A 14,639-nucleotide genomic window follows, 5' to 3' on the forward strand; every position below is an offset into this window, starting at 1 on the left:
TTTGGTCTTTGTTTTTTTGTTTTGTTTTTTTTGGGTTTTTTTTTTTAGTCCCCGGTTTTGTCTTGTTTAGTTCCCGCTTTAGGTCCCCCGCTTTAGTCCCCCCACTTTAGTCCCCCCGCTTTAGTCCCCCGGCTTTAGTCTCCCGGCTTTAGTCCCCCGGCTTTAGTCCCCCGGCTTTAGTCCCCCGGCTTTAGTCCCCCGGCTTTAGTCCCCCGGCTTTAGTCCCCCCGCTTTAGTCCCCCCTTGAGTCCCCCGCTTTAGTCCCCGCTTTAGTCCCCCGCTTTAGTCCCCCGCTTTAGTCCCCCGCTTTAGTCCCCCGCCTTAGTCCCCCGCCTTAGTCCCCCGCCTTAGTCCCCCGCCTTAGTCCCCCGCCTTAGTCCCCCGCCTTAGTCCCCCGCCTTAGTCCCCCGCCTTAGTTCTCCGCTTGAGTCCCCCGCTTTAGTCCCCGCTTTAGTCCCCGCTTTAGTCCCCCGCTTTAGTCTCCGCTTTAGTCCCCCGCCTTAGTCCCCCGCCTTAGTCCCCCGCCTTAGTCCCCCGCTTTAGTCTCCGCTTTAGCCCCCCCGCTTTAGTCTCCGCTTTAGTCTCCGCTTTAGCCCCCCCGCTTTAGTCCCCCCGCTTTAGTCCCCCCGCTTTAGTCTCCGCTTTAGTCTCCGCTTTAGTCTCCGCTTCAGTCCCCGCTTTAGCCCCCCCGCTTTAGTCCCCCGCTTTAGTCTCCGCTTTAGTCCCCCGCCTTAGTCCCCCGCCTTAGTCCCCCGCCTTAGTCCCCCGCCTTAGTCTCCGCTTTAGCCCCCCCGCTTTAGTCTCCGCTTTAGTCTCCGCTTTAGCCCCCCCGCTTTAGTCCCCGCTTTAGTCTCCGCTTTAGTCTCCGCTTTAGTCTCCGCTTCAGTCCCCGCTTTAGCCCCCCCGCTTTAGTCCCCCGCTTTAGTCTCCGCCTTAGTCCCCCGCCTTAGTCCCCCGCCTTAGTCCCCCGCCTTAGTCCCCCGCCTTAGTCTCCGCTTTAGCCCCCCCGCTTTAGTCTCCGCTTTAGTCTCCGCTTTAGTCTCCGCTTCAGTCCCCGCTTTAGCCCCCCCCGCTTTAGTCTCCGCTTTAGTCTCCGCTTTAGTCTCCGCTTTAGTCCCCGCTTTAGTCCCCGCTTTAGTCTCCGCTTTAGTCTCCGCTTTAGTCTCCGCTTCAGTCCCCGCTTTAGCCCCCCCCGCTTTAGTCTCCGCTTTAGCCCCCCCCGCTTTAGTCTCCGCTTTAGTCTCCGCTTTAGTCTCCGCTTTAGTCCCCGCTTTAGTCCCCGCTTTAGACCTGGGACTTGGCCGGACTCGCCCTCTTCTCTTGACATCACAGCTCTTACTCAGGTTTATCTCATCGATGACACATGTTTTTATGACTTGTGTTTTCTGCATCACTGGTGTTGCGTTAGCGTCAGATGCAGCTGTGCTCTCAGAGCTGAGATTAGAGCCTGAACGCCCCGGGACAAATGCAGGTCGAAACCTAACAAGATTTCTCCAGGCTCTTGTCTTAAACCTGGGCTCCTCTGGTTCCTCAGGGGGTTAAACTGGGGCTGCAACTAACGGTCATTTTAGTAGTCGACTATTCAAACGATTATTTCTATTGTCCATTGAGACTTTTTATATTTTTAACCAGATAACATTTGAAAAGAGAATATTTACAAAGTGCATTATTTATGAAAATCAGAAATGGTTCTCTTTTTTCCTTTTTTTCATGTTTATTACTGCTGCTCTTTCCTATAGTTCAGAATACAATAAAAATAAAAAGTAATGATATTAGTCAATTCATTTTGCAGCCTTAGATTAAAATATTGCTACAGTTGCTTGGTTGTCCTGACGATCTGGAGTGGAACCAGGGATACTTTTGGGCTGGTAGCCTGGTTTAACCACAAACCCATATGAGAGCAGTGCAGTCATAGTAGTGGTAGTTTTGTTCCCTTAGGCCGAAACAAATGAGCGATATATATTATGATCCAGGGGCAGATGAGGCAGAGGATTCCTGGTGGTTGTATATTAAATGTTTTTTTGTTTTTTTTCAGGACGAAGAGGAGGAGATAAAGCTGGAAATTAACATGTTGAAGAAGTATTCTCACCACAGGAACATTGCCACATATTACGGAGCCTTCATCAAGAAGAGCCCCCCAGGACACGACGACCAGCTCTGGGTACGACCACACTGTGTCTCATGACCTTATGAAGGGTGCGCCACCTGCTCCGCTCCATGTTTTAGTGTTTCTACTCTCATTGTCTCAAGCCTTTTCCTTGGTATCTAAGTTTTGAAATTGTGTGCATAAAATAATGTTCAAAAATAAAATGTAAAATGAAATTGTGTCTAATGCACCGGTATTAAAGTGAGTGTTGACCATTTGAATCATTGTTATTGGGACTTCAGACAATAAAACACATGTCAAAGGTTATTACAAACAAATACAACGACATTATCAAATAAACATCTATTTTGTAAAGTAATAATACGGGGCAGTGGCTTCAGATTGAATGAGTTCTGAATGGAAGTCGACTGGTCTCAATTTAAAAAAACGATGTCTATCTAACGATGACTATCTGGAAAATAACATGGCTTCAACTAATGATTATTTTAGTCTAGTTAAACGCATATTTCTAGTGTACATTGAGACTTTTTAATACTTTATCCACCAAATAATGATTTGAAATACGGCAACTACAGTTTTCTAGGTAGAGAAATGTCCATTATTCATGAAAATAATTGTTTTGAAATTGACTGTGTTTTTTAGCGTCTATGATAAAATAGCCCTGATAAAGTTTAGAAAGTTCTTGGGCTGTGTTTTTCTCTGACAAAAATACCAAAGAAAAATATGAGCAAAATATAAAATAAATTCAATAAAACAAATTGTGAACTGGGACTACATGAGTTCCGGTAATCGAGACCGTTAACAAGATCAACCAATGAATTGTGATTTTAGTTGCCGTTACCTGGACTGTACAGACTCTGAAACGGATACAAAAATACTTTTCTTATAACAAAGAATAGTTGTAAAAAGTCACAACCTTTTATTTGGTCTCTGCACAATAGACATAATTGTATCCATACTTGCTCAAACGAGGATCTCCTTTGAATTCTCGTTAGTATTTAATTATAGATTGTATAACCCTCCTTGGTTTGAATGTGTGTTTGCTGTTGCAGTTGGTGATGGAGTTCTGTGGAGCCGGGTCCATCACAGACCTGGTCAAAAACACCAAAGGAAACCAGCTCAAAGAAGACTGGATCGCCTACATCTCCAGAGAAATCCTCAGAGTGAGACCTCCTGTTCCTTCTGACGCCGCTCCTCTCACTCTGCTCTCCTAAAACGTTCATTTGTGTGATTTCTTCAGGGTTTAGCTCATCTTCACGCCCACCACGTCATCCACAGAGACATAAAAGGACAGAACGTTTTGCTGACGGAGAACGCAGAGGTCAAACTGGGTATGGACCGTGCAATTTCTTCAGCCCTGGTTCTGTTCCTTGCTTTTTTTTTTTTAGTCCCGGTTTAGACACTACACCACTCTTCTGTTCTAGTGGACTTTGGCGTGAGCGCTCAGCTGGACCGCACGGTGGGCAGGAGGAACACCTTCATCGGGACTCCGTATTGGATGGCTCCGGAGGTGATCGCGTGTGACGAGAACCCCGACGCCACTTACGACTACAGGGTGAGCCCGCCACACGTTCCAGAGTTTAGATCACGTACTGTACGAAGCCGAGCCAGATGTCATCATTCCCTGTACGTCTGCAACCATTAATCGGCTAATTGTGACTAGTCAGCTATGAAAAAAGATGATTATAGTCTTATTTTGGTAATCGCTCCAATATAGATGCCAACATTTGTCGATACCAATATGACAATTCTCTCGTCATCTCCTGCACACAGTTTCTCCTTTTTCCTTCTCCTACATGTTCTTTACTCATGCACATTCTATCCTCACATCAGGCTGTAGCCACTCTGCATTCGGCAGTTAAACGTTTTATGTTGTGGTGGCGCTCTGCATTCTGGGACATCTGCCACGTGTGTGAGCGGCATCTGAGCGACACGTGCTCCTGGAGCCCGGGCTGGGGTCTGTCGTCTCGGGTTCATTTGAAAATGTTTTAATCAAGCCGCCTCTTCCTCTTCTCTAGAGCGATCTTTGGTCATGTGGCATCACTGCGATAGAGATGGCAGAAGGAGCGCCACGTGAGTCGCTTATATTTGAAACCCTAATGTTTTTCTCTCTTTTTAAATGTTTTTTTAATCGCATGTCTGTTTTTTTGCAGCTCTTTGCGACATGCACCCAATGAGGGCGCTCTTCCTCATCCCCAGAAACCCTCCCCCCAGACTCAAGTCCAAGAAATGGTACAATTTACTCTCCAATCGCAACAGTTTTGGGGAAAAATGTTATTCTTGCTATATTTTTCCTTCCTTTTTCCATCCGTTTTGCTCTCAGGTCCAAGAAGTTCTTCAGCTTCATTGAGGGCTGTCTGGTGAAGAACTACACTCAGCGCCCGCCCACAGACCAGCTCCTGAAGCACCCGTTTATCCGGGACCAGCCCAACGAGAGGCAGGTCAGGATCCAGCTGAAGGACCACATCGACCGCACCAAGAAGAAGAGGGGAGAGAAGGGTGAGTAACGGAGGGGAGAGAGTACCGTTTCAGTCAAGTTCAGTTTTTATTTCGATTTTGCAGTCTATTTTCAAGAATTTGTTTTTGAGCTGGTGTTTCGTGTTTCCAGATGAGACCGAGTACGAGTACAGCGGCAGTGAAGAGGAGGACGAGGACCCCCAGGAGCAGGAAGGAGAGCCCAGGTATGAATGTTTTTAGACCTGATTTAGTTGTGGTTTTATTCTGGGTTTTAACTTGCTTTAGTTCCTGGTTAAGATCTGGTTTAGTCCTAAACTAATCCCTGTTTTAGTCTCTGGTTTAGTGTTGCTTTAGTACCTGCCTTAGGCCATGGTTTAGTCCTGCTTTAACCCACGTTTACCCCCTGCTTTGATCCTGCTATAGACCTAGTTTACTCCCTGGTTTAGAACTTGCTTTAAGCATCAAGCATCTTCTCTCCAGCTCCATCGTGAACGTTCCCGGGGAGTCCACGCTGCGCCGGGACTTTATCCGTCTGCAGCAGGAGAACAAGGAGCGTTCGGAGGCTCTGAGGAGGCAGCAGCTCCTCCAGGAACAGCAGCTCCGCGAGCAGGAGGAGTACAAGAGACAGCTGCTCGCCGAGAGGCAGAAGAGGATCGAGCAGCAGAAGGAGCAGCGCAGGAGGCTGGAAGAGGTGAGGGGAGAGAGCAGGGGCGGGGGAGATTAGGGGAGAGGGGGAAGAAGGAGGAGGAGCAGCAGAAGGAGGAGGAGCAGCAGAAGGAGGAGGAGCAGCAGAAGGAGGAGGAGCAGCAGAAGGAGGAGGAGCAGCAGAAGGAGGAGCAGCAGCAGAAGGAGGAGCAGCAGAATGAGGGCAGAGAGGGGAATCTCATTGTTTGATTTGGCACCTTTTCCCTTAAACTCCTTTAAACCTTTGGTGGTGGATGTCAGTTTGAATGTATAGCTATATAAAAAATACAACTATTTCACAGAGTCTATTCTTAGAAAAAGAAACAAAAGTGATCATTTTAGATCATCAAAGTTAGACATTTTAAATCTGATGTTGAGGCTTTCTCGGGTCTGCTTTATTTTGTAATATTAACATTTTAAAATTAGTGTCTGTTTAAAATGTTTGAAATAATTGCATAATAACATAAAACATTATAATTTGAAATGTAGATAAATTAATAACTTAACAAATCTAAACATTAGTCTTGAAATTGTATTTTATGTTTTATGTCAAGTATATGTGACGCGTTTAGTGGGGTTACCTCATTGTAAACGTTCAATTTATTCATGTTATGTTTTAGGAATCCTGTATTGTTCACCCTCCCCCCAGCTCCGCCCACTGCTCTGCACTTTTGAACAATCGCTCTGCACTTTAGCTAATTGCTAAGTTTAAATTCCCCCCTGTTTTCTGGAGGTTTATTGCATTATTTGTTACAATGTTGTAAATGTAGTTTTGTTTTTGTCCCACAGCAACAGCGACGTGAGCGAGAGATGAGACGGCAGCAGGAGCGAGAGCAGAGACGGAGAGAACAGGACGAGAAGAGAAGAACGGAGGAAATGGACCGAAGACGGAAAGAAGAGGATGAGAGAAGGAGAGAAGAGGAGAAGAGGAGGAGCGATCGAGAGCAGGTCTGTACCAGGGAGAGAGGGAAGAGCAGGAATACACAGCAGAATTAGCCTGGAGTTATAACATTTCTTGTGGACAAATTGTTTTTAAAAAAAGTCATAATTGTATTTTTTGATAGTGGTAATTGCTACAAAATTGGCTGCATTATTAAATTTAAAAAAGGACAAAACTGTTAAGATTTTTATCAATAAATGGAGAATATTATTGAATAAAGTGGATTTTATTATGCATCTATAAACCTGCCTTCACTATTTACAAATGCTCAACGTAGAATAGATTGACTCGTAAAATAAAATGCAGACTACTAACGAAAATTGTTAGTTACAGCCCTATTTTTCCTACATTTAGAAGGAGTACATGTTTTGTTTAATAATTTGTCTCTTACTTTTAGCAGGAGTACATCCGCAGACAGCTGGAGGAGGAGCAGAGACACCTCGAGAAACTTCAGGAGCAACTTCTGAGAGAGCAGGCCATGTTACTGGTACAATACTACTACTACTACTACTACTACTACTACTACTACTACTACTACTACTACTACTACTACTACTACTACTACTACTACTACTACTACTACTACTACTACTACTACTACTACTACTACTACTACTACTACTACTACTACTACTACTACTACTACTACTACTACTACTACTACTACTACTACTACTACTACTACTACTACTACTACTACTACTACTACTACTACTACTACTACTACTACTACTACTACTACTACTACTACTACTACTACTACTACTACTACTACTACTACTACTACTACTACTACTACTACTACTACTACTACTACTACTACTACTACTACTACTACTACTACTACTACTACTACTACTACTACTACTACTACTACTACTACTACTACTACTACTACTACTACTACTACTACTACTACTACTACTACTACTACTACTACTACTACTACTACTACTACTACTACTACTACTACTACTACTACTACTACTACTACTACTACTACTACTACTACTACTACTACTACTACTACTACTACTACTACTACTACTACTACTACTACTACTACTACTACTACTACTACTACTACTACTACTACTACTACTACTACTACTACTACTACTACTACTACTACTACTACTACTACTACTACTACTACTACTACTACTACTACTACTACTACTACTACTACTACTACTACTACTACTACTACTACTACTACTACTACTACTACTACTACTACTACTACTACTACTACTACTACTACTACTACTACTACTACTACTACTACTACTACTACTACTACTACTACTACTACTACTACTACTACTACTACTACTACTACTACTACTACTACTACTACTACTACTACTACTACTACTACTACTACTACTACTACTACTACTACTACTACTACTACTACTACTACTACTACTACTACTACTACTACTACTACTACTACTACTACTACTACTACTACTACTACTACTACTACTACTACTACTACTACTACTACTACTACTACTACTACTACTACTACTACTACTACTACTACTACTACTACTACTACTACTACTACTACTACTACTACTACTACTACTACTACTACTACTACTACTACTACTACTACTACTACTACTACTACTACTACTACTACTACTACTACTACTACTACTACTACTACTACTACTACTACTACTACTACTACTACTACTACTACTACTACTACTACTACTACTACTACTACTACTACTACTACTACTACTACTACTACTACTACTACTACTACTACTACTACTACTACTACTACTACTACTACTACTACTACTACTACTACTACTACTACTACTACTACTACTACTACTACTACTACTACTACTACTACTACTACTACTACTACTACTACTACTACTACTACTACTACTACTACTACTACTACTACTACTACTACTACTACTACTACTACTACTACTACTACTACTACTACTACTACTACTACTACTACTACTACTACTACTACTACTACTACTACTACTACTACTACTACTACTACTACTACTACTACTACTACTACTACTACTACTACTACTACTACTACTACTACTACTACTACTACTACTACTACTACTACTACTACTACTACTACTACTACTACTACTACTACTACTACTACTACTACTACTACTACTACTACTACTACTACTACTACTACTACTACTACTACTACTACTACTACTACTACTACTACTACTACTACTACTACTACTACTACTACTACTACTACTACTACTACTACTACTACTACTACTACTACTACTACTACTACTACTACTACTACTACTACTACTACTACTACTACTACTACTACTACTACTACTACTACTACTACTACTACTACTACTACTACTACTACTACTACTACTACTACTACTACTACTACTACTACTACTACTACTACTACTACTACTACTACTACTACTACTACTACTACTACTACTACTACTACTACTACTACTACTACAGACTCCACCACTATTTGAAGATGAACAAAGAGGACGCATGTATAAATCTCATCCAGACTAATGTAGTTCATTTTAAGGTCTCGCAAAAGGACACACCCTGCAGCAATGTAAGAAAATTCTCCTTCCCCTTTGCTTTCACTGCCTCCTATACTATCACTATTTTAGGCAATCGTTTGCGTTCACGTGACAGTAATCTAAGTCTAGAATCTCTATTGTTGAAACTGAGCTGGAGCAGGTCATAATTCAAATGTAGAATTGGCTTTTTAACTCTCGGATTGAAGATTTTGTTGCCCTGGTTTATGGTTCATACCTCTGTAATTACTGGGCCTATCCACATGAAACAAAGTTCAACGTCTTCTCTTACAACACAAATAAACCAAAGTAAAATACATTTTTCACAATAGCCTCAGAAAGTGGTGCCATTATTCAACTCCAAAGATGCGATCGTTGTCAGTTAAAAGGACTTGAAGTCATAAGATCAATGAATAAAATAAGATTGTAAAAACGGTTTTAAAGCCAATCCCAAACAAATAATGATAAATAGCGCGGGACTAGGGGAGCCATTCAGACGCAGCCTTAATCTGCACTAGTCTGGACATTTTCTTGCATTTATTTGATCATTTTTATTATCTCTAAACGTATATTTGGGTTGTGACTGTGGCGGCTGTGATCAGGAGTTCAAATGGCGCGAGCTGGAGGAGCAGAGGAAAGCAGAGCGTCTCCACAAACGTCTACAGCAGGAACAGACGTACCTCCTGTCTCTGCAGCACGGGGCCAAGTCTGGGGCCAAAACGGGCTCCAAGTCTGGGACTGAAGACCCGAAACCCTCCTTGAACCAAACCCTGCCCCCCGAAAGAATCCTCGCCTCCAGTCCCCAACAGCAGGACTTGAGCCAGACTTGTACCCTCCCCCAGGCGCACGTCATTGACCCGCCTGCATCTTTAGAGGGCCCACAAGATCCGGATAAAATCCCGGTCGACTCCGGCCAGATCCCTGCCAAGTGCGGGTCTAAACCTGGGACCAAATCCTCGCCGAACCTGACTTGTACCCTCCCCCAGGCTCACGTGATAGACCCTCCCTTACCTTTAGACCCCTCTTCGGATCCAGTTAAAGTCCAGACTGAGTCCAGGTCTCAGACTCAAGAGTCAGACATCCCTCCCCCTGAGAGCCCCGCCCCTCCTCAGACTGAAGACACTGTCAATCATCCTCCTCAGCCAATCAGAGAGGTGAACGCCGGCTCTGGTCCTGCCTCCTGCTGCCTGCTCTTTCCTGATCGTCTTCTGGCTTTGTCTTCGCTTTGTTCATGCAGCTCGTTCTTCACAGCGCCACAAAAGGGAAAACTCATTATAAATGTACAATATTATACTGAACAAAATACTTCCATATCCAAAATACACTTGATGATAATCAACAGAAAATTAGTAGACAAATGGTAGGCGGTTTCTATTTTTCTGTAATACATTTTCCATAAAATGCCTGCAGCCTTGGATCTTGGCAGAATCATTCCACAAAAAAATATATATATAAATGTATAATATAATCAAGAATTAATATATTTTATTTCAACTTTGTATATATAATATATAGTGATTCCATTTAATCTTGTCATTAATACTACAGGAAAACCTTTTGTTTTTTGGTCTCAACACAAAAACTTTGTCCAATCTGCATCTTAAGTTATTTATTCAATTGAATCTCCTTGCAGCTATAGATTTATACTGGACATTGTAACTTGTTGCTCAAAATGCATTTGGCACAGAAAGATCAACCCTTACACACACCAAACCTCTTCCTATTCACCTCATTAGGTACTTCAATTTGACCATTTAAGAAAAACTTGCTGGTCTCAAGGGCTGATATAATGGGAAGGGCATCCATCTTCCCTCACATATTCTTCTGGCATCTCTTGCCCGTTCTGCTCTGAGCTGTCACTAAAGCACAGAGGATGTACAGCATAAACATCTTTGAAAGCCGTTTCTCTGTGGATGTCGCTGGAGTGTCGGGGCGACCGTTTTGTGTGAGCCCGGTGCATGTGGACGTCTGCGGCCGCACTAACAAACCAATTGTGTTTTTAATGCAGCTCTTCACTGTTTTTAATCACAATTTTCAGACGTTTTAGGGTGTGTCTGTCACTGCTCCTCCTCTGGCTGCGTCCGTGTTTACAGCATGTTTTTAAACTTTGTAAGCAGCTCAATAATGTCTAATCAAATGTGACGTTTCGAGTACAAGGGGTGTGTACAGGAGAACTAGAGAATGAATGTAACATAAGGATTATTCACTCTGCCTGGTGCGATTACTGTGAACCTAACCCTGTTGGCCCGTTCTTCACTCCTCACCGCTCATCCACCCCTTGTACCCGCGGCTCCTCCTCTCCTCAGTCCTGACCTGTTGTGTTTTCTCCCCGTCTCCTCCTCCTCCTCCCTCAGGCGGACGAGCGTTACCGTAAGAACATCCAGGGCTCTCCTCAGACCTCTGCTCCCTCTAAACCTTCTGTTCCTCCTCGTTCTTCTGAGCCCTTTTCAAACGGGGCGGCAGAGGGAGGGGCCATGCACAGACCCATGGAGCCACAGGTAACCCCGCCCCCCGCCACCCTACCCCCGCCGCACCCCACTACACTTGAGGCCAATTCACACTTCATTAGAAGCAAGAAGTTATGGTAATTGTCATATGTTTATCACAATGGTTTGAAGAGATTTTTTTTTTTTTTTTTATTACAGATGAGTTCTCTGACAGCTCAGCAGAACAAACAATGTTTCCAGTTTCCTGAAATTATTTTTAAATATTTTTTTCCGATCTCAAGTTCTGATAAGATTTTTTTTCCATCTAATTCAAAACAAACGGATGGACTTCAGGTAGAACTGAGTGTCAGGATCAGTTTTTACTAAGCCTTATTAGGACCCTTAATCTTGAAATCGAAATTTAAAGTTTGGAATTGTTAAGTACAATATTAAGGCTAATTGGATGCACACATTACCTGCCATCTGCAGAAACACAAGCAATGTTCATGCTCTGATATTACGTTTTAGCTTGAAGTATGAAGTGGCCCATCTTCTGCTCTCCTTTGTACTTGCCTTGTTTAAAATTCTACAGAGTCTGGTATTGTTACACAGATGACAGTTTACAATAAGCTTATCTTAACTAATAATTCTTAAGCCAAGTTGGTTTAAGAATTATTAGTTAAGCCTGTCAAATGGATTCTCACAGCATGGTTTACAGGGCTGTAAAAAAATAAATGTAATCTCAGTCTTTCAAGAACAGAAGTGCAATAACAAAGGAATGATCCAATGCTGCTGCCATCTGGAATGTTTTGGCTTAAGAATAGAAATGTACCTTACTTTTTACACTTTTTAAATGTTTTATTTTAAGTATATTTTTTGGGGTTGAAGAGTTTGTTTACCGTCTGTACACATTGATCCTTTAGAGCAAAATTGAAGTGGAACATAATGTGATTTCAATGATTTGTTTTCAAGAATATTATAAAAAATGAAACATCAAGGTAGATTTGACAAATGAAAAATTACCGATTTATAAATTGTATCGGAGCATAGTTAGAAAATATTTACAAATTAGTTTTACATTATTTGTTGAATTAATAGGTGATATTCACACAAAATCTTGATTTGTTGATTATGGTCTTTAGGTTTTACTTGATTTTCAAAATAGTGTCCAGATGATTACATTTGAATCCTTTTCCACAATTCATCTACAGAGATTACATACTTTATTACATACTTTAAAAATGCTTAACTAATTAGCATTTAAATGTTACTGTTTTAAATGAATTATTAAAATGTGCTGTATTATGAGCAACTTCACTTTTGCCTCTTGGCGCTTCCGTTCTGGAATTGTGCTGACGGAGCGTTTTAAAGGGTCTATTGTGGCCATTTTATTGAAATCTTATTTTTCACCCAAATAATTCAAATCAAACAAATTCTAAATCGTGGCCATTTCACTTCTGCATCTGTAGTTTGTTTCATCCTTTACAGTGTTAGTTGTTTGTTGATAGAAATCCATCTTGTGTTTGTGGCATGTCTCTCTCGCCTCACCTGTTGACTCCGCCCCCTGTGTGGTCACGTCCCGCCCCCCCAGGTGCAGTGGTCTCACCTGGCCGCTCTGAAAAGCAGTAACAGCAGCGCCCCCTGCCCTCCGCCGCCTGTCGCGCGTTCTCAGTCCTTCAGCGAGACCAGTGCGGTGTCTAGTTTTGCTCAGCTCCACCTCCGAAACAACCAGGATCCCCACGCCGCACCCTCCCCCCCGCCCCCCCTGCACCTGCCCCCAGCCCCGCCCACAGACGAGGCCCCCCCCAAGGTAAGTCCTCCCCCCCCCCCCCCCCTCCTGGCCTGTGCTGTTTGCTCCATCGTGCATGCTCTCGATGTGGAATGGTTCACTTCTTTCTTTTGAGGAAATTTCTTTTGTATGTCCAAAATGGCTGCGTTCACGTTTTACAAGTTTGTGAAAAATTCAGGACGGGACACTAAATTATGGAAAAGATCAAAACATTTAAGGAAATGTCTAAATAAAAAATCATTCAGATGACAATATTCACGCAATGTTATGTCAATGAATCATAAATGTGCTAAAACATGTATGTACATGTGAAAGTACTGTTCATTAGAGGTGATAAAGACACTGCACTAATTATAGGGAGATTACGAGAAACAAAATGATGCACTGTTATAACTTATTGTATAGCTAATACTGTCATTTCAACACAGAGCGGCTGCTGCTGTATCTGCGCTGTATTATATTTTGTGATGGGGGGGGAAAACGTGTGGGTGAATGACTGTATGAGAATTAGTTGAGTATTGTTACACTGTAAAATTATGCACTATGCTCCCCTTTTGGCTCTTCATTTTTAAGAACTGCAGAGGGAAATTAGCTTTCATAGGTATACTCTTACAAATACAAATTGACCACAGCCAGGTGGTTAACTGTCAAAAGTTAAAAGTAAATTCTACCATAGATTTCTGAGCTGTCCTCCGGCTCAGCTTTGAAAGTTTTTTTTGAAATAACGTGAACTCAGCCATCACTCAAACGCTCTTTTAACGGTGAAGTAAGCGACCGGCCCATTCAGGTGTAGGCCGTTACCACACAGAGGTAACCAGGATTCACTTACTCCACCTGAACACGCCTCTAACCTGCTGCTGCTGCTGCTGCTGCTGCTACATGTGGCTGCTGCTGCTACATGTGGCTGCTGCTGCTACATGTGGCTGCTGCTGCTGCTGCTGCTGCTACATGTGGCTGCTGCTGCTGCTACATGTGGCTGCTGCTGCTGCTACATGTGGCTGCTGCTGCTGCTACATGTGGCTGCTGCTGCTGCTACATGTGGCTGCTGCTGCTGCTACATGTGGCTGCTGCTGCTGCTACATGTGGCTGCTGCTGCTGCTACATGTGGCTGCTGCTGCTGCTGCTGCTGCTACATGTGGCTGCTGCTGCTGCTACATGTGGCTGCTGCTGCTGCTGCTGCTGCTACATGTGGCTGCTGCTGCTGCTGCTGCTGCTGCTGCTGCTGCTGCTACAATTACTACTATTCCTGCTCCTGTCGAACGTGGATGTGTTGCTCTTGTGGAGTATGTCAGTATATCAGAAAACTACCACTATTTCTTCTCCTCTTGCTACTTCTGCTGCTGCTTCTGTCCGAGTGGCCTGTACATTTACATTGCGGTGTTGCAGTTCCCTCTCCTGCCTGATGGTGGCGTGTTTTCCCTCAGGTCCCGGTGAGGACGACGTCTCGGTCCCCGGTTCTGTCCCGAAGAGAGTCCCCCCTGCCCCAGGCCCAGGCCGCCAGGAACCCCCCCAGGTACTACTACTGCTAATGTTATTACTACTGCTAATGTTGCTACTACTGCTAATGTTATTACTACTGCTTATGTTGCTACTACTGCTAATGTTATTACTACTGCTAATGTTGCTACTACTGCTAATGTTATTA

General features: G+C 43.0%; 1 protein-coding gene across 9 annotated transcripts in view; it reads left to right on the forward strand.

Annotated features, from left to right (window-relative positions):
* The window catches only part of LOC140361154 (mitogen-activated protein kinase kinase kinase kinase 4-like), a 35,598-nt gene that overhangs the window by 6,398 nt on the left and 14,561 nt on the right, over positions 1 to 14,639 (forward strand). For 4 of the 9 annotated variants that reach the window (XM_072447121.1, XM_072447191.1, XM_072447258.1 and 1 more), the window contains exons 4-18: positions 2,036 to 2,161; positions 3,160 to 3,270; positions 3,348 to 3,438; positions 3,532 to 3,662; positions 4,126 to 4,180; positions 4,261 to 4,339; positions 4,431 to 4,606; positions 4,716 to 4,788; positions 5,045 to 5,255; positions 6,038 to 6,196; positions 6,589 to 6,675; positions 9,382 to 9,933; positions 11,134 to 11,277; positions 12,797 to 13,015; positions 14,419 to 14,507. In XM_072447121.1, coding sequence (XP_072303222.1) covers positions 2,036 to 2,161; positions 3,160 to 3,270; positions 3,348 to 3,438; positions 3,532 to 3,662; positions 4,126 to 4,180; positions 4,261 to 4,339; positions 4,431 to 4,606; positions 4,716 to 4,788; positions 5,045 to 5,255; positions 6,038 to 6,196; positions 6,589 to 6,675; positions 9,382 to 9,933; positions 11,134 to 11,277; positions 12,797 to 13,015; positions 14,419 to 14,507 — 2,303 coding nt within the window. Of the gene's footprint in view, positions 1 to 2,035; positions 2,162 to 3,159; positions 3,271 to 3,347; positions 3,439 to 3,531; positions 3,663 to 4,125; positions 4,181 to 4,260; positions 4,340 to 4,430; positions 4,607 to 4,715; positions 4,789 to 5,044; positions 5,256 to 6,037; positions 6,197 to 6,585; positions 6,676 to 9,381; positions 9,934 to 11,133; positions 11,364 to 12,796; positions 13,016 to 14,418; positions 14,508 to 14,639 lie in introns of those variants that run through there. The other 5 variants (XM_072446856.1, XM_072446936.1, XM_072447015.1 and 2 more) reach the window with 3 other exon arrangements.

Source organism: Eucyclogobius newberryi, unplaced genomic scaffold, assembly GCF_026437365.1.
Source record: "Eucyclogobius newberryi isolate DKJ021-1_F unplaced genomic scaffold, fEucNew1.0.hap1 SCAF_1, whole genome shotgun sequence".
Classification (NCBI taxonomy): Eukaryota; Metazoa; Chordata; class Actinopteri; order Gobiiformes; family Gobiidae; genus Eucyclogobius; species Eucyclogobius newberryi.